The sequence below is a fragment of the Erinaceus europaeus genome, chromosome 6, assembly GCF_950295315.1.
Source record: "Erinaceus europaeus chromosome 6, mEriEur2.1, whole genome shotgun sequence".
Classification (NCBI taxonomy): domain Eukaryota; kingdom Metazoa; phylum Chordata; class Mammalia; order Eulipotyphla; family Erinaceidae; genus Erinaceus; species Erinaceus europaeus.
Genome location: NC_080167.1, coordinates 17,903,911 through 17,931,105, shown reverse-complemented (window position 1 = coordinate 17,931,105; position 27,195 = coordinate 17,903,911). Strand labels below are relative to the sequence as shown.

The following is a 27,195-nucleotide window of genomic DNA, read 5'->3' as shown; positions in this document are numbered from 1 at the left end:
TCCCAATGGTCAATTGAGCATCAGTTAATAATTGAGACATTGATAGACTGCCTCAAATTACAGCCTCCACTGCTAACCTAGGCCTCCGCCCCTAGGCCCTTAGACCACGCCCCATTGGTTAACCACGCCCCCTATTTGCATTGAAAAGTCTTACGTCTCTGCGTAATCCCGCCCCCGGAATCTGTAGGTTTCAATTCTCGCGAGAGTTCGAACCCGGAAGTCTCCCTGCTCGAGCTGGAGGTTCGGGAACCCACGTGGGCTGGGTGTATGGTTGCGCGGTGGTGAGATTGAGCGGCTCCCTCTGGACCTGGCACCATGGGGAGGCTGCGCAAGCGGTACAACTTCAAGGGGCGCCAGCAGGCGGCCCCGGACCCCGGGAAGGGTCCCCCAGAGCCGCCTCCGGTGCGACTGGAGCTAGAAGGTGAGGGTGTCAGCGGGCAGTTCCGGGGAGGGCCCGGCCTGCTCCCAGCCGTCGCCGGAGCCCCCCTCTCCGAGCGCTCAGAGGAGGGACTGTGACAGCCTCGCGACAGCCGAGTCTGAGGCCCACCCGGGCTCAGGGCGCAGCCCCAGTGCAGTAGCGAGAAGAATAGAGGCATAAAAAACGAGTGTCTCACCCATCCATTCCCGTTGCTCCCCTTAGCATCTCCCTGCCTGCAGCTCCTGGATGTGTATTTTCAACCCAGATCAACCAGTTTGCTGTCCGCTGCTCAGTGTTTTCTGCCCTGACTCCTTCCTAGTCTAGCCTACTGCTGTGTGCTTGGAAACATAGCAGGAGTTTTTTGTCTTTATTTTAAAAGATTTATCCGCTTTATTAACATAAGGGAGAGAGGAAAGCAGAACATCACTGGTACATGTGATAGCGGAGATCCAGCTGCGAACCTGATGTCTATAAGTGTCCATCACCTCCCACCACCCAGTGCTCTTATCTGTTGAGCCATTTCCCTAGCTGCTAACAACCTCACGTTGACAACCATGTTGAGGAAAAGCAGTAAAAACAAAAATAGAACCTGGAGATGGGTTAGTGCATTAACTCAGACAAGAGTTGATGTTTTGGCGGAGGTGGCGCAGTGGATAAAATGTAGGACATTCAAACATGAGGTCCAAGTTCAATCCCTAATAGAGTGCATGTACTAGAGTGATGTTCTGGTTCTCTTTCTCTCTCCTGTCCTATTTCTTTCATTAGAAAATAAATAAAATCTTAAAAAAAAAGAACGTAAGATTTCACCAGCAGTAAAAGACATGAAAATAAGGAGCATTGCCTACATGCTTGGGCATGAGGGAGCAAGACCACTGGATGTCACCCTGGGGAGGCTAAGTGAGGCAATCATGAGCTGAGAGGGCCGCCCCAGGGGGACACAGCATTCAGGTGGTTTCCAGGCCAGAGCTCAGGCATGTGTGTCTTTACAGAGAAGGATGCTTTGAAAGGAGTGGACGCCAGCAATGCACTCGTCTTGCCTGGGAAGAAGAAAAAGAAGGCCAGAGCCCCTCCCCCATCCAAGAAAGAGAAGAAGCCTCTCACCAAGAAAGAGCGGAAAATGCTGCAGAAGGTCTTGGAACAAAAGGAGAAAAAGAGCCAGGTATGCCCCATGCTACCCAAAGTGGGGAATGTGTCTCTATGTAGTGGGGTGTCTGTGTTCCCCAGAGTGGGTCTGTGCAGCAGGACTACCCGTGGAATTTTCTGGAATGCAGGACATGTATCTACTAGCCACACCTGAAATGGACTCTGGTAGCTGGGAAGTTGGTATATCTGCATGCATTTCACCATAGCACTGCTCAGCTCAGGCATATGGGGGTGCTTTGGACTGAACCTGGAACCTTGGAATCTCAGGCAGAAAAGTCATTGCATGATCATTCTGCTGTCTCCTCCACCCAAGGAGTTGGTTGGTTTTTTTTTTGTTGTTGTTGTTGTTTTTGTCTCCGAGGTTATCACTGAGGCTCTGCAAATCCACTGCTCCTGGCAGCCATCATTTTCCATTGTTCTTGTTGATGCTGTTTTTTTATTTTTCCATTTTGTTGCCCTTGTTGTTTTATTGTTGTTGTTATTCATATCATCATTGTTAGGTAGAACAGAGAGAAATGGGGAGAGGAGGGGAAGACAGAGAGGGGGAGAGAAAGACAGACACCTACAGACCTGCTTCACCACTTGTGAAGTGACTCCCCTGCGAGCTGGGGGCTCGAACCGGGATTCTTAACTCCGGTCCTTGCACTTTGCGCCATGTGTGCTTAACTCACTGCGCTCCCGCCCAACTCCTGTTGATGCTGTTGTTAACTGTTGAATAGGACAGAGAGAAATTGAGAGAGGAGGGGAAGAGAAAATAGACACTTGCAAAAAAAAAAAAAATAGACACCTGCAGACCTGCATCACCACCTGTGAAGTGACCCCTTCCAGGTGGGGAGCTCAGGGCTTGAACCTGAATCTTTGTGCTGGTCCTTGTGCTTTGCAGTATGTGCACTTAACCCTCTACACTGCCACCTGGCCCCAGGAGTTGGTTTTTAATTATTATTTTAATTTGTGATTAATATTGATTTCCAAGATTGTTAAGATTACAGTGTGTAGTTTCCACACTGGATCCCCACCAAAGTTCATGTCCCCACCCTCCCACCTTCCAAAGATAACTACTATCGTTCTCACAGGTGGGGAGCGGGGGGGGGGGGGGGGGGGGCTCAAACCGGGATCCTTATGCTGGTCCTTGTGCTTTGCGCCACGTGCACTTAACCCGCTGTGCTACCGCCCAACTCCCAAGGCTCATTTTAAATGACCAAAGTACCATTAGGACAACTATACTTTGTGCTTAATTAGGAGAGAGGTAGAGAGAGTGAAAGAGCTAAGAACACCAAATTTTTGCCCAATGTGATGGATACTGAGTTTGAACTTAGATCATGCAATGGCAAAGTAATACAGTGTCCAAGTAAGCTATTTCGCTGGCCCACTTATATTTTCTTTCTTTTTTTTTTTTTCCACTTATATTTTCTTAAAATACTTGGTTTATTGGGAGCTGGGCAGTAGCGCAGCAGGTTAAGCTCATGTGGCAAAAAGCGCAAGGACTGGCTCAAGGATCCTGGTTTGAGCTCCCGGCTCCCCACGTGCAGGGAGTCACTTCACAAACAGTCAAGCAGGTGTGCAGGTGTCTTTCTCTCCCCCTCTCTGTCTTCCCCTCCTCTCTCCATTTCTCTCTGTCCTATCCAACAACGACATCAATAACAATAATAACTACAACAATAAAACAACAAGGGCAACAAAAGGGAAAATAAATAAATAAATAAATGAAAAAGAAACAACACCTTCCGGTTCGAACCCGGCTCCCCACTGCAGGGGAGTCGCTTCACAGATGGTGAAGCAGGTCTGCAGGTGTCTGTCTTTCTCTCCTCCTCTGTCTTCCCCTCCTCTCTCCATTTCTCTCTTTCCTATCCAACAACGACAACTACAACAATAAAACAACAAGGGCAACAAAAGGGAATAAATAAATAAATAAATAAATAAATAATAAAAATAAAAAAATAAATTAAAAAAAAAGAAACAACACCTTTACAAATGCCTGAGGCCATTCACCCAACACAAACCCATGGAGCAACTGCCACGTGTAGCAGCCACGGGCCTACTTTCTTCTACTGAATATCTTTCTGAAACACTCTTTTTTTTTTTTTTTAATTTTTTATTTAAGAAAGGATTAGTGAACAAAAGCATAAGGTAGGAGGGGTACAACTCCACACAATTCCCACCACCCAATCCCCATAACCCACCCTCTCCCATGATAGCCTTCCCATTCTCTAGCCCTCTGGGAGCATGGACCCAGGGTCGTTGAGGGTTGCAGAAGGTAGAGGGTCTGGCTTCTGTAATTGCTTCCCCGCTGAACATGGGCGTTGACTGGTCGGTCCATACTCCCAGTCTGCCTCTCTCTTTCCCTAGTAAGGTGTGTCTCTGGGGAATCTGAGCTCCAGGACACATTGGTGGGGTCTTCAATCCAGGGAAGCCTAGCCAGCATCCTGGTGGCATCTGGAACCTGGTGATTGAAAAGAGAGTTAACATACCAAGCCAAACAATTTGTTGAGCAATCATGGATCCCAAGTTTGGAATAGTGGAGAGGAAGTGTTAGGGAGGTACTCACTGCAAACTCTAGTGTAATCCTGCTTTCAGGTATATATTTTGCAGTAGTTTATGGATACGTGTGCACATACGCTCTCTCTCACAGAAACTGGTGTATGTCTAGGTTATGGGACTTTGTTAGAAAGTGAACTACCTGAGATGAAATTAGAGTGTACTATAAAAGGAAAGGTCTCACCCGAGTAATGAAGCTGAAGGGTTGTCATTCCACACGTGAAGTCTCTGGATACACTCTGAGGTGAAGCATGTTGAGATGGCAATCGTTGCTTTGGTTAGGTTGTGATCGGCGGATGCAATATTATTTGGTATGGATTGGGAGATGCATACGGGAAAGTGAGCCCTATCCAAGGGTGCCAGGACTGGGGGAAGTAGGGGCTCTATAGTGAAGATGTGAGGTTCCTGCTGTCTTAGGGTTCAAAAAGACAATCAATAGTTAATATTATCATCACATTATTTGTTAATTGGGTTAACTTTGAAAAGTCCCTTTGTTATGGTTTGCTGTACAGTACCCAGTATCTTGTATATAGCTGTGCTATTGGAAGCTTCTAATCTACTTGGTCTAGGCTTTTGAGAGAGTCCGCATATCAAATACGTAGCCTATCTATTAAAAAGATTCAGTTTGTCTTTTGAGAACCTTTGAGACATACAATTGATTTCCCCCTCTCATATTAATTAACTACTGATTTATATGTCTACATTTTGCTAGGAGTGTACATAAACACCATTCCCATCACCAAAGGACCGTGACCCATCCCTCCCGCCCATTCCCACCCCCCACTGGCCCAGGAAGCTACATGTCTACCCCTCACCACTGGGTTTTTACTTTGGTGCCCTATCTGAAACACTCTTACCCCCAACTTTTATTTTTCCTGTTCCACCCTGTTCCTCCCTGCCCCGACCCAGAATCCTTTGCTTTGGTGCTCGTGTCAGGACAGATGGTGACGGATGGCCCTTGTTTATCCAGTCCCAGATTCTAAAGGGTAAACTCCACCCAGTGGAAATTTCACACCAAGTTTCTGTCCTTTGAAGAGAGGACCATGGTGCTCGTGTCTCATGCCTTCATTTCCTTTCGCAGCGAGCAGAGATGCTCCAGAAGTTGAATGAGGTGCAGGTCTCGGAGACGGAGATGAAGCTCTTTTACACTACATCCAAGCTGGGCACCGGGGACCGCATGTACCACGTCAGAGAGTGAGTCTAAATGTCCTGCGGCGCACAGGACAGCAAAGGTGCACTGTTATTGGCATTTATATATTAGTATTCACTACTAGATAGAGACAGAGGAATTGAGAGGGAAAGGGGAGAGAGAGAGAGACCTGCAGCACTGCTTCACTGCTCCTGAAGCTTCCCCCTTGCAGGTAGGAACCAGGGTTGTGGAACACTGTAATGTGAGTGCTTAACCAGTTGTGCCATGGCCTGGTCCATTTTCTTTCTTTTTTTTTTTATTAGATAGGGCAGAGAGAAATTGAGAGGGGAGGTGGAGATAAGAAGGGAGAGAGTTAGGCTTAGGTTAGGAAGTTAGACAGGGAGCGGGGATTCAAACCCTGGTCCTCACACATGATAATGTGTGCACTCAACTGGGTGTGCCACTGCCTGACCCCACCTTTGTTGGTGGTTTTTATTTATTCCCTTTTGTTGCCCTTACTGTTTTATTGTTGTAGTTATTAGTGTTGTTATTGTTGGATAGGACACAGAGAAATGGAGAGAGAGGAGACAGAGGAAGAGGAAAGATAGACACCTGCAGACCTGCTTCACCGCTTGTGAAGTGACTCCTCTGCAGGTGGGGAGCCGGGGGCTTGAACCGGGATCCTAACCGGTGCTTTGAACCGGGATCCTAACCGGTGCTTGTGCTTTGCGCCACCTGCGCTTAACCCACTGCACTACCGCCCTACTCCCTTAATTAATTTTTTTTTTAACCAGAGCACTGTTCAGCTCTGGCTTACGGTGGTGTGGGGAACTGAACCTGAGACATTGGAGCCTCAGGCATGAGAGTCTGTTTGCATAACCATTATGCTATCTACCCTCCGCCCCCTGTTGGTATTTTTTTTTTTTTTTTACACCAATGGGGATCTGGGCTTGAACAGGGATCTTTATTCTTTACACCGATTCTTGCCCACATGCGCTTAACCCGCGGCGTTACCTGTTGGTATTTTTAAAGATTTATTTATTGGGGCTGGGTGGTGGCATAGCTGGTTGAGCATACATCATATTATAGTGCACAAGGACCTGCAGGGGGAAAGCTTTGTGAATGATGAAGGGAGTGTCACTCTGGCACATGCGATGCTAGGGGTCAAATTCAGGACCTCATCCTTTCAAATCTAGCCTCCAGCCACTGGGCCACCTCCTGTGCCGTGATGGTGGTGTTCTCTTGCCCAGTCATTCACAGATTATTCTAGGTTTTTTGCCCAGATGACCAGAGTAGACCTTGATGTTGGGTGGGTTGGCTTAGAGTGGCCCCTTAGCCGAATGTGTTTGGCTCTCTTAGAACAGTGCCCCCAGATCCATGTCCCCTCTCAGAAGCCTCCATTCTGATGGCAGAGGGAGGGCTCTGAGAACATGTGTCTGCAGTGCTGCTAAGCGCCACAAGAAGAAAGCAGCCCCGAGAAGAGGGTGGAGCCTTGTGGGAAGGTCTGTCAGGCTACTGGAGCGGGACCAGCACCTGCACTGCTGAAGGAGCCTGGGCTCTGCTTCCAGGCCTCAGCTCTACCCCTGCTCACGGGAGACCCCGTTTCTGCAGGAAGCTTTCGGAGGTGGTGGCCCAGGATCAGAAGATCAACAGCCTCAGCGGAGCGGGCCGGAAACGCCACCGCCTGGAGTCAGAGGAAGAAGAGTTGGAAAGCTCGGGGGAGTCAGAACCTGACCAGGCCCCCACGACGGAGATTGTGCAGCAGCAGGGGCCAGCTGTGCATGTGTCCCCAGCAGTGGGAGATGACAGTCCAGTGCCCAGTGCTCTGCCCACTCCGGCAGAGCCCCCCAGGCCTCCTCCAGCAGCAGGCCCCACCTTGGCCCGGCCCCCCACAAAGCCCGCCATCTTCATCCCTGTGAATCGCACCCCGGAAATGCAGGTGGGGCTCTGGGGTCTGTGATGAAATCTTAGAAGGGCAGGTTGGGGTGCCTCTGTCTCCTCCTCCTCGTAGCGTTATGAGTTGGGGTAGGGACATGCCATGTGGATGTGCTGACCAGTTGAGTTTGGAGGTGGGACAGCTGACCTGCTGTGGTCTGCTGGTGTTTCCCCCATCCCCAGCCCACCCTCCTCCTTCCACTCCCCCCACCACCCCTCCTTTTTTTTTTTTTTTTTTTTTTGCTTCCAGGGTTATTACTGGGGCTTGGTGACTACACTAGGAATCCACTGTTCCTGAAGGCTATTTTTTCCCCTTTTGTTACCCATTTTTTATCCGTGTTGTTGTTATTGCTGAAATTGAGAGAGGAGGGGAAGACGGGGAGAGAAAGACACCTGCAGACCTGCTTCACCACCTGTGAAGCGACTCCCCCGCAGGTGGGGAGCCAGGGGCTCGAACCAGGATCCTTACACCAGTCCTTGCGCTTTGCCCCATGTGTGCTTAACCCACTGCGCTACCACCCGGTCCCCCACGCCCATTTTCTAGCACATTCCTGGGTCTCATTTTCCTCATCTGCAAGCTGGAACTGGTCCATCTAGCTGCCTTGGTGCTCCATCCCTCTGCCTCAGTCTCCCTTCCTGGCTATGAAGCCAGGGACCCCCAGTAGGCAGTGGGGAGACCTGGAGGTGGAGTCATCATTATCTGGTCTTGGGGTCCAGGTTCCTCTGTGTCCCTAGCCGTCCCCAGATTGCTTCCCGGACTGTCGTGTGGTTTGTCCACATACATATTCTCAAACTGTATACTGATTAGGTTTAGTTAAAAGAAGGAGGGGAGCAGACAGTGGCATAGCTGGTTGAGCACACTTGTCATAATGCACAAGTGTCCAGGCTCAAGCCCCCAGTCCCCACCTGCAGGAGGAAAGCTTTTTTGTGAGTGATGAGGCAGTGTTGCAGGTGTCTTTCTGTCTCTATCTCCCCTTCCCTATTTCTCACTGTACCTATGAAATAAATAAGCAAAGATAATAATAGAAAATAAATAAAAGGACCCAAGTTCGAGCCCCCACTCCCCACCTTCAGGGGAGACACTTCACAAGTGGTGAAGCAGGTCTGAAGGTGTCTCTCTCTCTTCCTCAGTCTCTCTCTGTGGGTTCATAGTGCTGGCACCAAGCCCCAGCCATAACCCTGGTGACAATTCAAGATTATTTCTGTTTTGTGGGCTACAAAGACCAGAGCCCCACTCAGTTCTTTTTCTTTTTTAAAATATTTTTATTTGTTTATTATTGGATAGGGGCATAAATTGGGGGTAGAGAGGGAAAGAGACAGAGAGACAACCTGCAGTCCTGATTCACCACTCATGAAGTTTCTCCACTGCAGGTGGGACCAGGGGCTTGAACCTAGGACCTTGTGCACTATATGTGCACTTAACCAGGTGTGCCACCACCAGGCCCCTTCCACTCAGTTTTGTGTGGTGACGGGGATCAAACCTTGAGTCTCAAGCATGCAAGGTTTATCTTCCAGGGTACTTGTTCGACCAGAAGTGTGCCCATTTTCGTTTAAGTTTTAGAGGATATATTAATTTTTAAACATTTTATTTATTTATTTTCCCTTTTGTTGCCCTTGTTTTTTACTGTTGTTATTATTGCTGCTGTCATTGATGTCGCTGTTGGATAGGACAGAGAGAAATGGAGAGAGATGGGGAAAACAGAGAGGGGGAGAGAAAGATAGACACCTGCAGACCTGCTTCACCGGATTCCTTCCACTGGTCCTTGAGCTTTGTGCCACCTGCGTTTAACCCGCTACGATACCGCCCAACTCCCCTTGTTCTGTTTTTTTACCAGAGCACTGCTCAGCTCTGGCTTGTGGTGCGGGGGATTGGACCTGGGACTTCTGGAGCCTCAGGCTGGAGAGCCTCTTTGCAAAACCACTATACTATCTACTCCTGCTCTCTTTTTCTCTCTATTTTCCCTTCCCTCTCAATTTCTCTGGCTCTATCCAATAATAAATCTCAAAATTAAAAGATTCATTTTATTGTATATAAAAGGCAGTAAACTTCACATGAGTCCAAGAGAGGCACACGTGGCACAGGTTGTTGACCCAGGAACCTCTGACCCGCAGATGTGATGCTCTCCAAGTTGAGTATCTCCCCTGAGTAGAGTTTTGTGAATAGGTGTGTTGCATGCCTGACAGGGAAGAGGGCAGCAGTATGTCAGCTGACATTCCTGTAGTGTATGATGTGTTGAGTGCACATGTGTTCTGCGTCATAGTCACACAGACTTCCTTCCTGGGTCGTAGTGAAAGGTTTGACAGCCCCCTGTCTGAAGTAGGTCCCTCAGCAGACTTACCGTCTGGCATGTCCTTGATTGGGATGCAACAGGCCACATTATTCCCAAGAGAGACAATTCTGGGATTGTGAACTCCTGTCAGCTACGGCTGTAGTCCCTGTCCTGGTTACTTCCAGCTGAGCTGGCCCAGTGCCACAAAGGACCCAGCCCACATCTGTGTCCCTGAGTGCCATGTCCCTCTGTCCCCTTCCCTTTGTTACCCATGGCTAGAGAGTGCCCAAACTCTGACTGTCATTGTTACAGCAGCCATGTCACCTTCCCTGGCCTAACACTTTATGAGTGTGTCTCTTTGTCCCATGTGCCATCTTTATTTATTTATTTATTTATTTATTTATTTATTCCCTTTCGTTGCCCTTGTTTTAGTGTTGTAGTTATTGTTATTGTTATTGATGTCATCATTATTGAATAGGACAGAGAGAAATGGAGAGAGGAGGGGAAGACAGAGAGGGGGAGAGAAAGACAGACACCTGCAGACCTGCTTCACCGCCTGTGAAGCGACTCCCCTGCAGGTGGGGAGCCGGGGGCTCGAACCGGGATCCTTACACCGGTCCTTGTATTTTGCACCATGTGCGCTTAACCCACTGTGCTACCGCCCAGCTCCCCCATGTGCCATCTTAAGGAGGCCTTTCTCCATGCTGACTCCTTTCTCACCAGGAGGAACGGTTGAAGCTCCCGATTCTCGCTGAGGAACAAGCCATCATGGAGGCTGTGGCCGAGCACCCCATCATCATCGTGTGTGGGGAGACCGGCAGTGGCAAGACCACGCAGGTGCCCCAGTTCCTCTACGAGGCCGGCTACAGCAGGTGAAGCCTGTGTGCCAGTGTCCTGTCACTCCTGGGTGTGGGGCCCACCTGTGTGGTGACTCCCGACAGCTGCAGGTGATGGGAGCATAGACAGGTGACATACTGTTAATGTGCTGTGTTCTCCCTCTCCAGTGAGAACAGCATCATCGGTGTCACCGAGCCCCGCCGAGTGGCCGCCATGGCCATGTCCCAGCGAGTGGCCAAGGAGATGAACCTGTCACATCGGTGAGAACTGGAAGGAGCCCGGGCAGCAGTGTGGCCTCCTGCCACCCCAGGGGCTCTCTATATTGAGGCTCCCACACAGGACTCCTACCTGCTGGGCATGGGGGACCATCGGGGCAGAATGCAGACAGAGAGAAATTGAGGGGGGGGGGTGACACCCACAGCACTGCTTCACCACTCATGAAGCTTTCCCCCTGCAGGTGGGGACCAGGGTCTTGGGTCCATGCGCGTGCTAACACATGCACTTAACCATGTGCACCATCTGCCGGCCTTGCCCCACAGCTTCCAAGGGCCACACGTCCATTGTGCTCTTGGAGTCAGAAGCTCCAGAGAGTATAGTGTGAGTATAGTGTGAGTGCCCTTCTTGTGTCCCCTCAGTCGATGTTTAAGAGCAACACCTGCGGTGTGATAGACCTTGGGGACACCGTGGTGAGCAAGACAGAGTTGGGATGCCAGTAAGAGGTTTATTTTGTGCAAAGGTTCGATAGACTTAGGTGTCAGGGTGTACCCAGCTGTCCATCTACACTGTAGTCACCACTGTTTCCTGTGTATCCTAGAAGATTCCATGCTCAGAGGATCGACTGTGTGTCTTTCTATGTCTCCTTGCCTGTTTTTTACATAAACGGTTGCGTGCTGTTGACATCTTTCCATCTCTAACAGGAGATCTTGAAAATACATTTGAAAATATTGGTCCCCCCCCCCCCGTTTTTATTGTGACAGTGTTAAGCCTATATAAAAGTAGAAAGACCGGGGAGTTAGGTGGTAGTGCAGGTGGCGCAAAGTGTGTAAGGATCCCAGTTTGAGCCCCCAGCTCCCCACCTGCAGAGGGGTCATTTCACAAGCAGTGAAGCAGGTCTGCAGGTGTCTTATCTTTCTCTCCCCCCCTCTGTCTTCCCCTCCTCTCTCCATTTCTCTCTGACCTATTCAACAACAATGACATCAATAATGACTACAACAATAAAAAAACGAGGGCAACAAAAGAAAGACCACTGCAATGAGCCTCACGTCCCCAAGGCCTGATTTCAGGGATTATTATTATCATGTGACAGATTTCTCGCCCACAGCATCCTAATTGTGATCTCCAGGCCATGTTCAGATTTCTGAGTTGTGTCCTTAAAAGCTTTTGAAAAGGGACTGAGTGTTGGCGCACTTGGTTCAGCATAGATATTATAATGTGCAGAAACTTAGGTTCAAGCCCCCAGTCCACATCTGTAGGGGAGAAGCTTCACTAGTGCTGAAACTGTGCTGCTAGTGTCTTTATCTCTCTTGCACTCAAATTCTGTCCTATCAGATTAGATAAATACAAAAAAAAATCTCTAAAAAATAATTTGGGCTAGGGAGATGGCATAAGGGTTCTGTAAAAGACTTTCATGCCTGGGGACCAAGCGGTGGCACATCTGGTTAAATGCTCATGTTACAGTTACAAGGACTTGGTTTCGAGCCCTGGTCATCACCCGCAGGGGGAAAGCTTCACAAGTGGTAAAGCAGGGCTGCAGGTGTCTGTCTCTTTCCCTCTCTATCTTCTCCTCCCCTCTCAATTTTTGTCTGTCTCTGTCCAATAATAAATAAATAAATAAATGTTTTCATATCCGAGGCTCTGAAGTCCCATGTTCAATCCCCAGAACTACTATATTAGAGCTGAGAAATGCTCTGATCTCTCCTCCTATATTTATCTCTTTATCTTTCGTTAAAATAAAATAAGGGGAATCAGGCAGTAGTGCAGTGGGTTAAGCACACGTGCGTGGCGCAAAGCACAAGCACCGGCGTTAGGATCCCAGTTCGAGCCCCCAGTTCCCCACCTGCAGGGGAGTCACTTCACAAGCAATGAAGCAGGTCTGCAGGTGTCTATCTTTCTCTCTCCCTCTCTGTCTTCCCCTCCTCTCTCCATTTCTCTCTGTCCTATCCAACAACAATAACATCAATAATAACTACAACAATAAAACAAGGGCAACAAAAGGGAATAAATAAATATTTTAAAATGATAATAAAATAAGAAAACTTTTATATAAAGAAAATAATTTATAATGATAGCAAACCAGAACATCATTACAGGCAATGCTGGGGATCGAACTCAGGACCTCATTTTTGTAAATCTAGCACAGCCTAAGCCACTGTGCCACCTCCCAGACTGTTCCTTAAAAGCTCGTGCCTCGACTGGGAGTATGGACCGACCAGTCAATGCCCATGTTCAGCGGGGAAGCAATTACAGAAGCCAGACCTTCTACCTTCTGCAACCCTCAATGACCCTGGGTCCATGCTCCCAGAGGGATAGAGAATGGGAAAGCTATTGGGGGAGGGGGTGGGATATGGAGATTGGGTGGTGGGAATTGTGTGGAGTTGTACCCCTCCTACCCTATGGTTTTGTTAACTAATCCTTTCTTTAATAAAAAATAAATAAAAAAAAAATAACTACAACAATAAAAAACAACAACAAAGGCAACAAAAGGGAATAAATAAAAAAAAAAAAAGCTCGTGCCTCAGGCTCCAGCCAAGGTCCATCTCCTCTTGTTTGTTAGCTCTGAGAGCTCCCTTCCCTGCACCCCAGAGATCAGGGTTCTGGATCACGGGAACAGGTGGGATAGATATCTAGGCCTTTCTGGTGGGGCTATTGGGCCCTGTTCTCAAGCCACCTATTCACTGGGGTCAGCCTCCTCTGCTGCCCACTTTGGAGGGACCATGTGACTGCAGCTCCCCCCAATGACAGCTCTTTCTGAGGGATGTGCCTGCCCTGAGCCTCGTCTGTCCCTGCAGGGTCGTGTCCTACCAGATCCGTTACGAAGGCAACGTGACTGAAGAGACCAGGATCAAGTTCATGACGGATGGTGTGCTGCTCAAGGAAATCCAGAAGGTTAGTTTCAGCCTTGTTTCCTACGACTGTGTGGTGTCACACGCCAGCTGTTGGCAGAGTGAACCACTGTGGTGACATTCAGGCCTGCACTCTGGCACATCTCTTGCTAGGGATCGAACTAAGGATCTCATGAATGTAAGTCCAGCACTGCAGCCACTGCACAGCCTTCTTGGGCTACCCAAATCGGTTTAAAAAAAGCAACTGGAGGGAGTTGGGCGGTAGCGCAGCAGATTAAGCGCAGGTGGCGCGAAGCACAAGGGCCAGTGTAAAGATCCTGGTTCAAGCCTCAGCTCCCTACTTGCAAGAGGGTTTGCTTCACAGGTGGTGAAGCAGGTCTGCAGGTGTCCCATCTTTCTCTCCCCCTCTGTGTCTTGCCCTCCTCTCTCCATTTCTCTCTGTCCTATACAACAACAATGACATCAATTACAACAATAAAACAAGGGCATTTGCAAAAGGAAATAAATAAATAAAGATTTTAAAAATGAATTTAGAAAAAAAGAATAGATACCGGAAAAAAAAAAAAAAGCAACTGGGGCATCCCGGGCGGTAGCACACTGAGTTAATTGCACATAGTACAAAGCTTGAGGATCCCGGTTTGAGCCCCCGGCTTGAACCCCCAGCTTCCCACCTGCAGTGGGCTTGCTTCACAAGTGAAGTAGGTCTTCAAGTGTCTTATCTTTCTCTCTTCTCTGTCTCTCCCTCCTCTCTCAATTTCTCTCTGTCTCATCCAACAACAACAGCAACAACAACAGTGGAAAAAAGATGGGGCTGAGTGGTGGCACATGTTACAATGCACAAGGACCCAGGTTCGAGCCCCCAGTCCCCACCTGCAAGGGGAAAGCTTCACAGGTGGTGAAGCAGGGCTGCAGGTGTCTCTCTGTCTCTCACCCTCTCTATCTCCCCCTTCCCTCTAGATTTCTGACTGTCTCTATCCAATAAATAAATAAAAGATAATAAAAAAATTTTTTTTAAAGAAAAAGATGACCTCCAGGAGCAGTGGATTCATAGTGTAGGCACTGAGCCCTAGTGATAACCCTGGAGGAAAAAACAAATCAACTGGGATTGGGGAGATATTGTGATGGTTATGCAAAAGTCTTTCACGGGGGCCAGGTGGTGGTGCACTGGGTTAAGTGCACATAGTACAAAGCACAAAGACCCATGCATGAATCCCTGTTCAAGCCCCCGGCTCCCCACCTTCAAGGGGTTGCTTCACAAGTAATGAAGCAGGTCTGCATGTATCTACCTTTTTCTCTTCCTCTCTATTTCCCCCTCCCCTTTCAGTTTCTCTCTATCGAATCCAAGAAGTTGAAAAAATGGTTGCAGGAGCAGTGGATTCATAGTGCCATCATCAAGCCCCAGTGATAACCTTGGAGGCAAAAAAAAAAAAAAAAAAGTCTTATATCAGAGGCCCCAAGATCCCAGGTTCAATTCCTGGCACCACCATAAGCTAGAGCATAGCAATGCTTTGGTATCTCTATCTGTCTTATTAAAATAAGTTAAAGTAGAAAGAAGAAAGTAAGTAAGTGGTTTGGGATGTGGTATAGTGGATAGTGTTGGCCTCTCAAGCATGAGGTCCTGATTTTGATTCCTGACATTACGTGTACATGCTCTGGTGTCCTGTCCCCCCACACACACACCCCATGGTGAGGGGAAGGTAGAGAGGGAGAAAGAGAGAGACACCAGCAGACCTGCTTCACCACTCAAGAAGCAACCCCGTGCAGGTGGGAGCAGGTGCCCAATCCTGGTATTTGCACATCATATCCTGTGCTGGTACTAGGTGTGCCACTGTCCTACTCCCTGTCTCTCTCTTTTTTTTAATTTCCTTATTGGGGAATCAATGTTTTACATTCAACAGTAAATTCAATAGTTTGCACATGCATAACATTCCCCAGTTTCCCATATAACAATACAACCCCCACTAGGTCCACTGTCATCCTTCTTGGACCTGTCTCTCTTTTTAATAAACAGGTAAGTTTATTTTCAAAAGAAAGAAAGGAGAAACAGAGGCACAGGAAGCTAAGTGACTGACCAAGGTGACAGTGCAGGACTCCTCCAGACGTAGTGCTCCGGCATCCTCGCAACTATCCAGGGGCTCCTTGAATATTAGGGTGCGGAGTAACCTTAGGGGGTGCTTGGCAGGGTACCGGCAAGCCTCACCCCGCTGACCACCCTCTGCAGGACTTCCTGCTGCTGAAATACAAGGTGGTGATCATTGACGAGGCCCACGAGCGGAGCGTGTACACGGACATCCTCATCGGCCTCCTGTCCCGCATCGTGATGCTCCGAGCCAAGGTGTGTGTAGGGCAGGAGGAGCCCCCACACCTGTCTGTTCCCCTGTCCCGTGTCTAAGGAGTCTCCAGGGGCAGAGTCCCCCCCCCCTGCATAGCTGGTACTGTGGCTCTGTGTAGACAGCCCAGGCCTGAGTCCAGCCCGCCGCCTGGGTCCAGACAGTCACAGCAGCGACCTCCCCCTCTGTCCCTCCACAGGGGATACACTTCACAGCCCACCCCCTTGTGTTCCATCATCAGCGGGGATTCTGAGGACCTATTTTACAGGTCACTTCCAGGAGGCCAGGGCCTGCCCTCATCCTTGCCCAGGAATCCCTGGCAGGGTGGAGAAGGGATACCCAAGGGCAGAAGTTCCTGCCCTGAGCAGCTGTGGTCCCTGTATCCCTCCCCACAGAGACACCTGCCCCTGAAGCTGCTTATCATGTCGGCCACACTGCGGGTGGAGGACTTCACCCAGAACCAGCGCCTCTTCGCCAAGCCGCCCCCCGTCATCAAGGTGACCCCCAGGGGCCTTGTCTTCACTGAGACAGAGCAAGGACACTGGTGGCAGGGTGGCTCTGAGGGAGAGTGTGGGGCTCAGGGAGGAGGGAAGGACCCAGCAGGTGCTAAAGCTGGCACCCTGCCTCAGGGCTCCTCCTCGGGGGTCTCTCACAGGTGGAGTCCAGGCAGTTCCCGGTGACCGTGCACTTCAACAAGCGGACGCCACTGGACGACTACAGCGGAGAGTGTTTCCGAAAGGTCTGCAAGATTCACCGCATGCTGCCCGCAGGTGGGCTCCCGGCCTTGCTCCCGGTGTCTCAGCGGCTCCAGCTTCTGAACTCTTTGAATGCGTGGTGTGAAAGACTGGCTGGAGGGGGCATGGACAAGCCACCTGCCCACATCAGACAGGCCCGCTCACCCAGCACCTGGATATTGAGGCCCTACCAGCTGTTGAGCACCTCACACAAACAGGCCACATTCTGTTTCTCCAGTATCTGTTGATGGGCAGGTGGCTTGTTCAACCTTTTTGACTGTGTTTGTAAGTGGCTGTGCAAGGCGGTTTGTTGTTTGTTTTTTACCCCTTTTTATTTGGTAAGACAGAAATTGAAAAGGGAAGGGGAGATAGCATAGGAGACAGACACCTGCAGCATTGCTTCACCGCTCATGAAGTTTCCCTCCTGCAGGCAGGGAGTGAAGGCTCAAACCCAGGTCCTTGCACATGATGATGTATACACTCAACCAGGTGTGCCACTCTGGCTTCTGGTAATGCTGGGGACTGAACCTGGAACCTCAGAGCCTCAGGCATGAGGGTCATTTGTGTCTCTTTGATTTTATTTTCCTTCAATTATTTATTTTTGCCTGCAGGGTTATCACTGGGGCTCAGTGCCACCACTATGAATCCATGCTCCCAGTGGCCTCTTGCTTTCGTTTTTATTTCCATTTTTTACTAGATAGGATAGAGAGATGGGGGGATAGAGAGGGAGAGAGAAAGAGAGACACCTGCAGACCTGCTTCACCTCTTCTGAAGCGTCACCCCTGCAGCTGGGGAGCTGCAGGTCTCAAACCCAGATCCTTGCACAGGTCCTTGTGGTTAATACTATGTGCGCTTAACTAGCTGCGCCACTGCCTAGCCTCCCCCCTCCTTTGATTTTTTTTTTTTTTTAAAGCACCAAAGCATGGCTGCTCCATTTTATGAGACATTGGGAATTGAACCTAGGGCCTCACATGTACAAGGCCTATACACTGCAGCTGAGTCCCCTCCCTGGCCCCTCTTCCCTCATCCTTGGAGCCTATGCCCAGGTCTGGGAACTGCCAGGCCATTAGGGTGACTCGGCTCAGCTCCCCATCACAGTGCCCTCACGCTAGGCATGGTTGCTGTCACTGTGTGTGTGGTCCCTCTATGACTGGCCTCAGCCCCTCTGCCTCTGGAGCGGGACTTGGCAGGTGGCCAGCACTCATCCACAGTTGCTGTGGGCAACTGACAGCCAAGGGACTTCTCTCCACAGGCGGCATCCTGGTGTTCCTGACGGGCCAGGCTGAGGTGCACGCCATGTGCCGCCGGCTCAGGAAAGCCTTTCCACACACCAGACACAAGCCGCCAGGTAACCCCACTGCAGGACTCCCCTGAAGCACCTGACTTTGTTTGCTTGTCCCGTGTAAACAGTCCCGACATGGAGATGGTGCTCTGGATGGTAAAGGGTAGAGGCCTCATGACCCAGCCTTGGCCGAAGGATGTCTTCCTCCCTGACCTGTTTTTTTTTTTTCCCCCAGAAGAGGATGACCAGAAAGATTCTGCAAAGGAAATGCGCAAGTTTAAGAAGTCTAGGACAAGGGCAAGGAAGGCCCAGGCAGTGACAGTATGTAGAGTCTGGGGCAGGTCGGGTGTGTCTGTACTGAAGCCGCCTTTTCCCATCTGTCAGCTGATAGCCCCATATGGCTACATCCATCTTGAGAGAAAATTTTTAAAATATAATGCCCTGGGAGTCGGGCAGTAGCGCAGCGGGTTAAATGCAGGTGGTGCAAAGCGCAAGGACGGGAATAAGGATCTCTGTTCGAACTCCCGCCTCCCCATCTGCAGGGGAGTCGCTTCATAGGCAATGAAGCAGGTCTGCGGGTGTCTACCTTTCTCTCCCGCTTTTTGTCTTCCCCTTCTCTCTCCATTTCTCTCTGTCCTATCCAACAACAATGACGATATCAGTAACAACAACAATAAATACAATAAAACATCAAGGGCAATAAAAGGAATAAATAAGTATTAAAATATATTTAAAATGCCCTGGCGTGTCCCCCTCCCAGTCTCTGTCTCACTCTCTCATGAAAATAAGTATTTGGGACCAGGCAGTGGTGCACCTGATTAAGCGCTCACATTACACTGAGCAAGGATGCAGGTTCAAGCCCCCAGTCCCCACTTGCAGGGGGAAAGCTTTGTGAGTGGTGAAGCAGTGCTACAGGTGTCTCTGTCTCTCTCCCTCTCTATCTCCCTCTCCCCCTCCCCTTCCCCTCTCAATTTCTCTCTCTCTTTTTAATATTTTTATTTATTGTTGGATAGAAGCAGCGAGAAATTGAGAGGGGGGAGGAGATAGAGAGACACCTGCAGCCCTGCTTCACCACTTGTGAAGCTTTCACCATGCAGATGGGAACCAGGGGCTTGAACCTGAGTCCTTGCGCACTATAATGTGAGTGCTTAACCAGGTGCGCCACCGCCTGGCCCCTAATTTTTCTGTCTTATCAAAGAAAATAGAAGGTGGGGAAAAAAGGCCTTTGGGAGTGGTGGATTTGTGTGCCTTAGGTAGACTGCCTTAGCTGAGGGTCCCAGGGAGCATCTTCATGAATAGGGGAGGGAAGGGGCCGGCTGGACTGTTAGGGACCCTCAGCTCCAGGGCCACCACCTCATAGGCACTGGCCTTCCTGTGTGCTGACAGCCTGAAGCGCTTTTTTTTCCCCCTTTTGTTGCCCTTTTTATTATTGTTGTTATTATTGATGTTGTCATTGTTGGATAGGACAGAGAGATGGAGAGAGGAGGGGAAGACAGAGAGGAGGAGTGAAAGATAGACACCTGCAGACCTAGCTTCACCGCCCATGAAGCGACTCCCCTGCAGGTGGAGAGCTGGGGGCTCAAACCGGGATCCTTACACTGGTCCTTGTGCTTTGCGCCACCTGTGCTTAACCCGTTGTGCTACCGCCCGGCTCCCTTTTTTTTTCCCCCACCAGGGTTATCTCTGGGACTTAGTGCCTACAGGGCTCCACCACTCCTGATACCTTCCTTTCTTCCTTTCTTTATTTTTCGAGAGTGAGAGATAGCACTAGCACTGCTATCTGTTTTGTTCATAAAGCTTCTGACCCTGTAGGTGGAGACCAGGGGCTTGAGCTGTCCCCCTGCCCCCTGTAGGTGGGGAGCTAGGGCTCAAACCTGTATCCTTGTGCATGGTAATGTATGCTTTTTAAATATTCCCCTTTGTTGCCCTTGTTTTATTGTTGTAGTTATTGTTATTGATGTCATCGTTGTTGGATAGGACAGAGAGAAATGGAGAGAGGAGGGGAAGACAGAGAGGGGGAGAGAAAGATAGACACCTGCAGACCTGCTTCACCGCTTGTGAAGTGACTCCCCTGCAGGTGGGGATCCGGGGGCTTGAACGGGGATCCTTATGCCGGTCCTTGCGCTTTGTGCCACCTGTGCTTAACCCACTGCGCTACTGCCCAACTCCCGGTAATGTAAGCTCTTAAAAGGGTGCCCCACTGCCTGGCCCCCCACAGCTGAAGTTCTTGACATGCTCTATACAGATCAGCTGTGGAAGAGGATCCCCAGCTTTTAGATGGGAAAAGCGAGGCAGAGAGGCCATGTGACTTGCTCTCTCAGAAGTCTCCTTTGCCATAGGCGTTACCCCAGATCAGCCTGGACAACTACTCAGTGCTGCCTGTCGGTGAAGGTGATGAAGACAGGGAGGCAGAAATGGACGACGAAGAGGATGCCCTGGGCTCTGACCTCGACCTGGACTTGGGGGACGGTGGAGAGGACACAGGTGTGGTCTCAACAGGGCCTGGTGCCCCCGAGTACGGGGGCTTGAACCTGGGACTTTTGGTGTCTCAGGCATGAAAGTCTTTTGCATAACCATTATGCTGTTTCCCCAGCCCTGCCCCTCAGTTCCTTCAGCAAGCCAGATGGGGCCCACACAGTGCGCTAGGCCCAGGCCATGTGGAACAGTCCATGGGCCTCTGCCCTCCCTCAGCCCCCTAAAAGCAGGAGGCCTGCAGTACAACTCATCCTACGAGTGGACTTTGCATTGTGGCGGGTGACTTGGGGTGGGGAGAGTCTTTGAGGCCTCGATGCCTTGACTGCCCACTCTGCCTCAGACTGGCTCCCACCACTGGGCGTTTGGGGGTGCCAGTGAGTCTCTCCCCCTTGTAGGTGGGCAGCCAGATGCCTCACTCCCCATGCACGTGCTCCCGCTCTATTCTCTGCTGGCCCCCGAGAAGCAGGCGCAGGTAAGAGTGCCAGGCCTGGGGTATGGGGAAGCTTTCTTGATGGGGCAGCTTTGGGGCACTCAGATGGCACCAGGTCAGTCCTCCAGCTGTTTGGTCACCACCCTCAGATTTCCTGATAGATCTGCTTGGAGAACAGAATCACCTCACTGCGTTTAACTTAGGGGATGGTGGCCAGGGATGGCTGAGGCCTCATAGAGCGGATTCACTTCCTATCTTTGCACCCTTACTTCCGACCCAGGAGGTCTTCCCTGATTTCTCACTGCCGCCCCCCCGCCCCCATGCCAGGTCTTCAAACCACCCCCTGAGGGGACCCGCCTGTGTGTGGTGGCCACCAACGTAGCCGAGACATCCCTTACCATCCCAGGCATCAAGTATGTGGTGGACTGTGGGAAGGTCAAGAAGCGCTACTACGACCGTGTCACCGGCGTGTCCTCCTTCCGTGTCACCTGGGTGTCCCAGGCCTCAGCTGACCAGCGGGCAGGTCGTGCAGGCCGAACAGAGCCTGGACACTGCTACAGGTGAGGCTCCAATGGTCCCCAGCGCTTCCCAGGCTACATCCCTCCAGGGCTGCTGTGGGCTTTCAGATACTGCTGCTCTTTCCTTTCTCAGCTGACTTGGTTTATGTTGACAACTTTTTGTTTTTATTACTTATTTCTTTTTTAAAAACATTTATTTATTTTCCCCTTTTTTGTTGCCCTTGTTGTTTAACATTGTTGTGGTTATTGATGTCGTTGTTGTTGGATAGGACAGAGAGAAATGGAGAGAGATGGGGAAGACAGAGTAGTATAGAAAGACAGACACCTGCAGACCTGCTTCACCACTTGCGAAGTGACTCCCCTGCAGTTGAGAAGCCGGGGGCTCGAACCAGGATCCTTCTGCCAGTCTTTGCGCTTTGCGCCATGTGCGCTTTACCCGCTGCGCCACTGCCCGACTCCCTGTTGACAACTTTTGTGTATGCTTCTTTCCTTTTTCAAACCAGAGCTCTGCTCAGCTCTGGTTTCTGCTGGTGCAGGGGATTGAGCCTGGTACTATTGGAGCTTCCTCTGGCATGAGAGTCTCTTTGCATAACCATTGAGCTTTCTACCCCCACACTAACTTTTCAAATTTTTATTTATTTTTTTATTATACTTTTATTTATTTTTTTTATTATCTTTACTTATTGGATAGAAACAGCCAGAAATCGAGAGGGGAGGAGGAGATAGAGAGACACCTGCAGCCCTGCTTCACCACTCGCAAAGCTTTCTCCCTGCAGGTGGGGGCCAGGGACTCGAACCTGGGTCCTTTCACACTGTAACATGTTGCTCAACTAGGTGTGCCACCACCCGTCCCCCTTTTCAAATTTTTTTATTATTATTATCTTTATTTACTGGCTAGAGACAGTAAGAAATCAAGGGGTAGTGGCCAGGGAGATGGCGCAGTGGATAAGGCACTGGATTCTCAAGCATGAGCTCCCGAATTCAGTCCCTGGCAGCACATGTACAGAGTGATGTCTGGTTCTTTCTCTCCTATCATTTCTCATGAGTAAATAAATAAAATCTTTAAAAAATAAAGAAATCGAGGAGGAAGAGAGACACCTGCAGCACTGCTTCCCCACTTGCAAAGCTGTCCCCCTGTGGGTGAGGACCAAGGGCTCAAATGCTCCTTGTGCATTGTAACGTGTGTGTTCAACCAGGTGCGCCATCACCTAGCCTCTCCGCTACTGACTATTTCAATGTATGCTTCACATGCCATAAAAAGTACTGTTTGGTGGTCCGGAGGTGGCGCAGCGATAAAGCTTTGGACTCTCAAGCATGAGGTCCTGAGTTCAGTCCCCGGCAGCACATGTGCCAGAGTGATGTCTGGTTCTTTCTCTCTCCTCCTGTCTTCCTCATTAATAAATAAATAAAATCTTAAAAAAAACAAAACTGTTTGGGGGCTGGAAGTAGTTCAAGCAGTAGAGCACACTCGACCACTGCAGAGACCCAGACATTTCGTGAGAGCACCGTACATGGCAGCTTGTGAACAGTGGACTAGTGCTACAATGTCTCTTCTCTCTCTCTGTCTCTCTCTCTTTTTCCTTCTCTCTTTAAAAAATATATTATTAGGAGTTGGGCGTTAGCGCAGCAGGTTAAGTGCATGAGGCACGAAGCGTAAGGACTGGAATAAGGATCCCGGTTTGAGCCCCCGGCTCCGCACCTGCAGGGGAGTTGTTTCACAGGTGGTGAAGCAGGTCTACAGGTGTCTGTCTTTCTCTCCCCCTCTCGTCTTCCCCTCCTTTCTCCATTTCTCTCTGTCCTATCCATCAGCAACAATAATAATAACCACAACAATAAAAAACACCAAGGGCAACAAAAGGGAAAATAAATAATAAAAAAATTATATATATATATATATACACACACACACACACACACATATATATATATATATATTATTGCAGCGGTTAAGCACACATGGCGCAAAGTGCAAGGAGTGGCATAAGAATCCTGGTTCGATCCCCAGGCTCCCCGCCTGCAAGGGAGTCACTTCACAAGCAGTGAAGCAGGTCTGCAGGTGTCTATTTTTCTCTCCCCTTCCTCCATTTCTCTCTGTCCTATCCACCAACGATATCAACAACGACATCAGTAACAGCAACAATAATAACTATAACAAGGGCAACGAAAGGGAATAAATAAATATTTCTAAATATATATATTATAAGGGGCCAGGCAGTGGCGCACCTGGTTAGTGCACACATTGCAGTACATAAGCATGTGGGTTCAAGCCCCTGGTCCCCACCTGCAGAGGGAAAGCTTCACAAGCGGTTAAGCAGGTCTGCAGGTGTCTCTCTGTCTCTCTTCCACACTATTTCCCCCTCCCCATACAATTTCTCTCTGTCTCTATTCAAAATAAATAAATAATATATAGATTTTTAAATATACATATATATTATTAGGGGCTGGGCAATAGCACAGCAGGTTAAGCACACATGGTGCAAAGCACAGGGACTGTATAAGGATCCTGGTTTGAGCTCCCGGCTCCTCACCTGCAGGGGAGTCGCTTCACAGGCAGTGAAGCAGGTCTGCAGGTGTCTATCTTTCTTTTTCCCTTTCTTTCTTCCATTCTTCTCTCGATTTCTCTCTGTCCTATCCAACAACAATGACAGCAATAACAATAAAAATAATAGCAACAGCGACGATGAACAAGGGCAACAAAAGGGAAGAAATAGCCCGAGAAGCAGTGGATCCATAGTGTAGGCACAGAGCCCCCGCAGTAACCCTGGATGATATGTATGTATGTATATTATTTATTATTGGATAGAGAGAAATTGAGAGGGTAGAGAGAGACAGAGGTGTAGAGAGACACCTACATCCCTTCTTCACCACTCCTGAAGCTTTCCTCTTGCAGGTGGGGACCAGGGGCTTGAAACCAGGTCCTTATGCACTGTGATGTGGGCGCTCACCCAGATGCACCACCACCGGGCCCCTCTCCTCTGTCTTTATCAGGAATTTTTTTTTGTGCCCTAAGTTACTTTTTTTAAAAATATATTTATTTGTTCCCTTTTGTTGCCCTTGTTGTTTTATTGTTATTGTTGTTATTGATGTCATCATTGTTGGATAGGACAGAGAGAAATGGAGAGAAATAGGGAAGACAGAGGGGGAGAGAAAGATAGACACCTGCAGACCTGCTTCATTGCTTGTAAAGTGACTCCCCTGCAGGTGGGGCACCGGGGGCTCAAACTGGGATCCTTACGCCGGTCCTTGTGCTTTATGCCACATGCGCTTAACACACTGCTACCACCCGACTCCCCCTTTATCAGAAATTTAAAAAACAACAAAGAGGGAGCTGGGTAGTGGCACAGCGGGTTAAGCGCACCTGGCAGAAAGCACATGGACTGGCATCAGGATTCCGGTTCAAGCTCCCGGCTCCCCACCTGCATGGGAGTTGCTTCACAGGCAGTGAAGCAGGTCTGCAGGTGTCTTTCTCTTCCCCTCTCTGTCTTCCCCTCCTCTCTCCATTTCTCTCTGTCCTATCCAACATTAACGACAGCAATAACAACAACAGTGACGATAAACAACAAGGGCAACAAAAGGGGGAAAAAGTGAATAAATAAAGTTTAATTAAAAAAAAACAAAACACCCACCCTTTTGGTAGTGGTGGTGTTGTTCAAGCACAAAGCCCTGCACCAAAAAAGAAGATACTGCTTTATTTATGGGCCACTTCTGCAGAGGGTGTGCTCTCCGCCCCCAGCCAGGCCCAGAGCGTGGCCGTCCGCACTGTCAGCTTGTGGCCATTGCCATCTCCTCCAAAGGAGCAGTTCGCCTGCATGCTGGCACCTGGCCCTGCTTTGTGAGCCAGGAAGTTCAGAATGTACTCTGTCACTGACCTAATCAAATTTCCCTTAACTGAGAGGTTTGGCCAGGCTTTTCCCTCCTCTCACCGCCCCCCCCCCCCCATTGACATACTGTGTGGGGGGCGCTTCTCTCTGTACAGGCTCTATTCATCTGCAGTCTTTGGGGACTTTGAGCAGTTTCCTCCCCCCGAGATCACACGGAGGCCTGTGGAAGACTTGATTCTTCAGATGAAAGCCCTCAACATCGAGAAGGTCAGTTACACCACCCCTGTCACTTCCTCCACCTCACTGAGATCCCCACACTTAGTGTCTGGGGGTTCGGGCGAGGTGGGTGGGGGCTGAGAGGTCAGCCTGAGGTGCTAGCTAGCTGCCTGACACACACTCAGGGCCATCACATCAGCAGATGCTCCTTGGGGCCTCTGGGGAGCACAGATACATGTACAGAAGCTGGGCAGGAGGAGCCTCCACTTTGTGGGTGCTGTCAGTGTCCTTGTGGCTCATAGAATGCTCTGCCTGCTCAGGCTTCACACTTTCCCTGTGCAGGGGCTGCTGACCTCTCTCTGATTTCAGGAGGCATGACGCAGGCGGGCAGAAACCTCACACCCAGAGAGCATTCAGCACAGTAACCAGTGCACACACACATACGCGTACACACACGCGCACACACCGCTTCTGGGTCTGGCTTCCTCAGGCAGGGCAGTTTTTATAAGCTCCCCTCATCCAGATGTGTCATCACTTCTTTCTGCATCTGAACCCTGACACAGTATACAGTCTAGTTGGTACCTGTATTTTTCTGTTAAGATTTATTATTGCAGGGGCCAGGTGGTAGAGCATCTGGTTAAGCGCACACATGACAGTGCACAGGGACCTGGGTTTGAGTCCCTGGTCCCCACCTGCAAAGGGACATTTTCATGAGTGGTGAAGCAGGGCTGCTTGTGTCTCCCTGTCTCTCTCCCTCTATATCACTCGCTCCCTCCTCAATTTCTCTCTGTATATTCAACAGTAAATAAAATTAAAATTAAAAAGATGTATATTTTTGCAGACTAGGAGATGGTACAGTGAATTAGATGTTAGACTTTCAGGTTTTATTTTCTGCTTTTTAAACCAGAACTCTAATCCATTCTGGTTTATGCTGGTGCTGAGGAATGAACTTGGGGCTTTTGGTGCTTCAGCCATGAGTCTTTTTTTTTCTTAAAGAATTTGTTTATTCATGAGAAAGATAGGAGAAGAGAAAGAACCAGACATCACTCTGATACATGTGCTGCCAGGGATTGAACTCAGGACTCTATGGTTGAGAATTCAATGCTTTATCCACTGTGCCACCTCCTGGACCACCAGCCATGAGTCTTTTTGCATAACTATTATTCTGTCTCCCCAGCTGGGGTGGACTCTGGCAAGGGGTCCTGAGTTCCAACCCCAGCATCAAATGTGCCATAGTTTGCGCTGGGTCTCCCCCATAAGTAAACAGATTATTGTTTTTTCTTGTAAGATGTATTTCTCACCGGGGCAGTGCCCTGCTTTGCCATGTGTGCCACCTGGGTTAGAGCCCAGCTCCGCCGACCACATTGGAGGAAGCCTCAGTGCTGTGGTCTCTTTCTGTGTGTCTGAAACATTACCATGAAGCAGTGAAACCTCAGTGACAACAAACACACTAGAAGAGAGAGGAGACCAGAGCGTCTCTCAGGCACCTGTGAGGCCAGGGATGAAACTCAGGGCCCCCTGCTTGAGAGCCCACTGCGCCACCCGCTAGGCTTCCTGTGTCTGTTAGCTGCTCTTCCCACCTTTGACTGCTGTGAATAATGCAGCTGTGAACGTTCTGCATTTGCTTGAACTTTTTTTCTCTGTTGAGAAAGATACAGAGAAAAACCAGAGCCCTGTTCAGCTCTGGCTTTTTGTAGCGCTGTGGAGATTGAACCTGGGACCTTGGAGTCGGAGCCAGGAAAGTCCACTACCCTCTGCCCTCTCCCCAATGCCCCCATCTGCGCACACACACACACCTGTGTGTTCCTGGCTCACTCACAGGCGGCTTCTGCTACTGAGTGACTCGGAGTGTACCACTCAGTGAATCAGAAAGAGGGAGTGCACACACACACACACACCTACACTAACACTTTGGACCTCGCTTGCCTGGGCCCTTTTATGAGTGTCCAGGCCCCCCAGGTATTGTTAGCATGAATGGTATCCCTGGAGAAGTGGAGCCCTGTCCTCTTTGCTTCCCCTGATGGCCACCCTGCTACTCTGCATACTCTGTCCCATGTCCC

At 49.6% G+C, this 27,195-nt stretch overlaps 1 protein-coding gene across 2 annotated transcripts in view; it reads left to right on the top strand.

Annotated features, from left to right (window-relative positions):
* Positions 1-222: 222 nt before the first annotated feature.
* The window catches only part of DHX37 (DEAH-box helicase 37), a 34,104-nt gene continuing 7,131 nt past the window's right edge, over positions 223-27,195 (top strand). The window contains exons 1-16 of one of the 2 annotated variants that reach the window (XM_060193271.1): positions 223-421; positions 1,408-1,577; positions 5,178-5,290; positions 6,837-7,164; positions 10,154-10,302; positions 10,435-10,527; positions 13,276-13,372; positions 15,551-15,664; positions 16,055-16,156; positions 16,315-16,429; positions 17,646-17,741; positions 17,914-17,996; positions 20,015-20,159; positions 20,546-20,622; positions 20,908-21,140; positions 25,075-25,186. In XM_060193271.1, the coding sequence (XP_060049254.1) occupies positions 316-421; positions 1,408-1,577; positions 5,178-5,290; positions 6,837-7,164; positions 10,154-10,302; positions 10,435-10,527; positions 13,276-13,372; positions 15,551-15,664; positions 16,055-16,156; positions 16,315-16,429; positions 17,646-17,741; positions 17,914-17,996; positions 20,015-20,159; positions 20,546-20,622; positions 20,908-21,140; positions 25,075-25,186 (2,133 nt within the window). In that variant the 5' untranslated portion in view covers positions 223-315. Of the gene's footprint in view, positions 422-1,407; positions 1,578-5,177; positions 5,291-6,836; positions 7,165-10,153; positions 10,303-10,434; positions 10,528-13,275; positions 13,373-15,550; positions 15,665-16,054; positions 16,157-16,314; positions 16,430-17,645; positions 17,742-17,910; positions 17,997-20,014; positions 20,160-20,545; positions 20,623-20,907; positions 21,141-25,074; positions 25,187-27,195 lie in introns of both variants that reach the window. The other variant, XM_016184936.2, reaches the window with a different exon arrangement.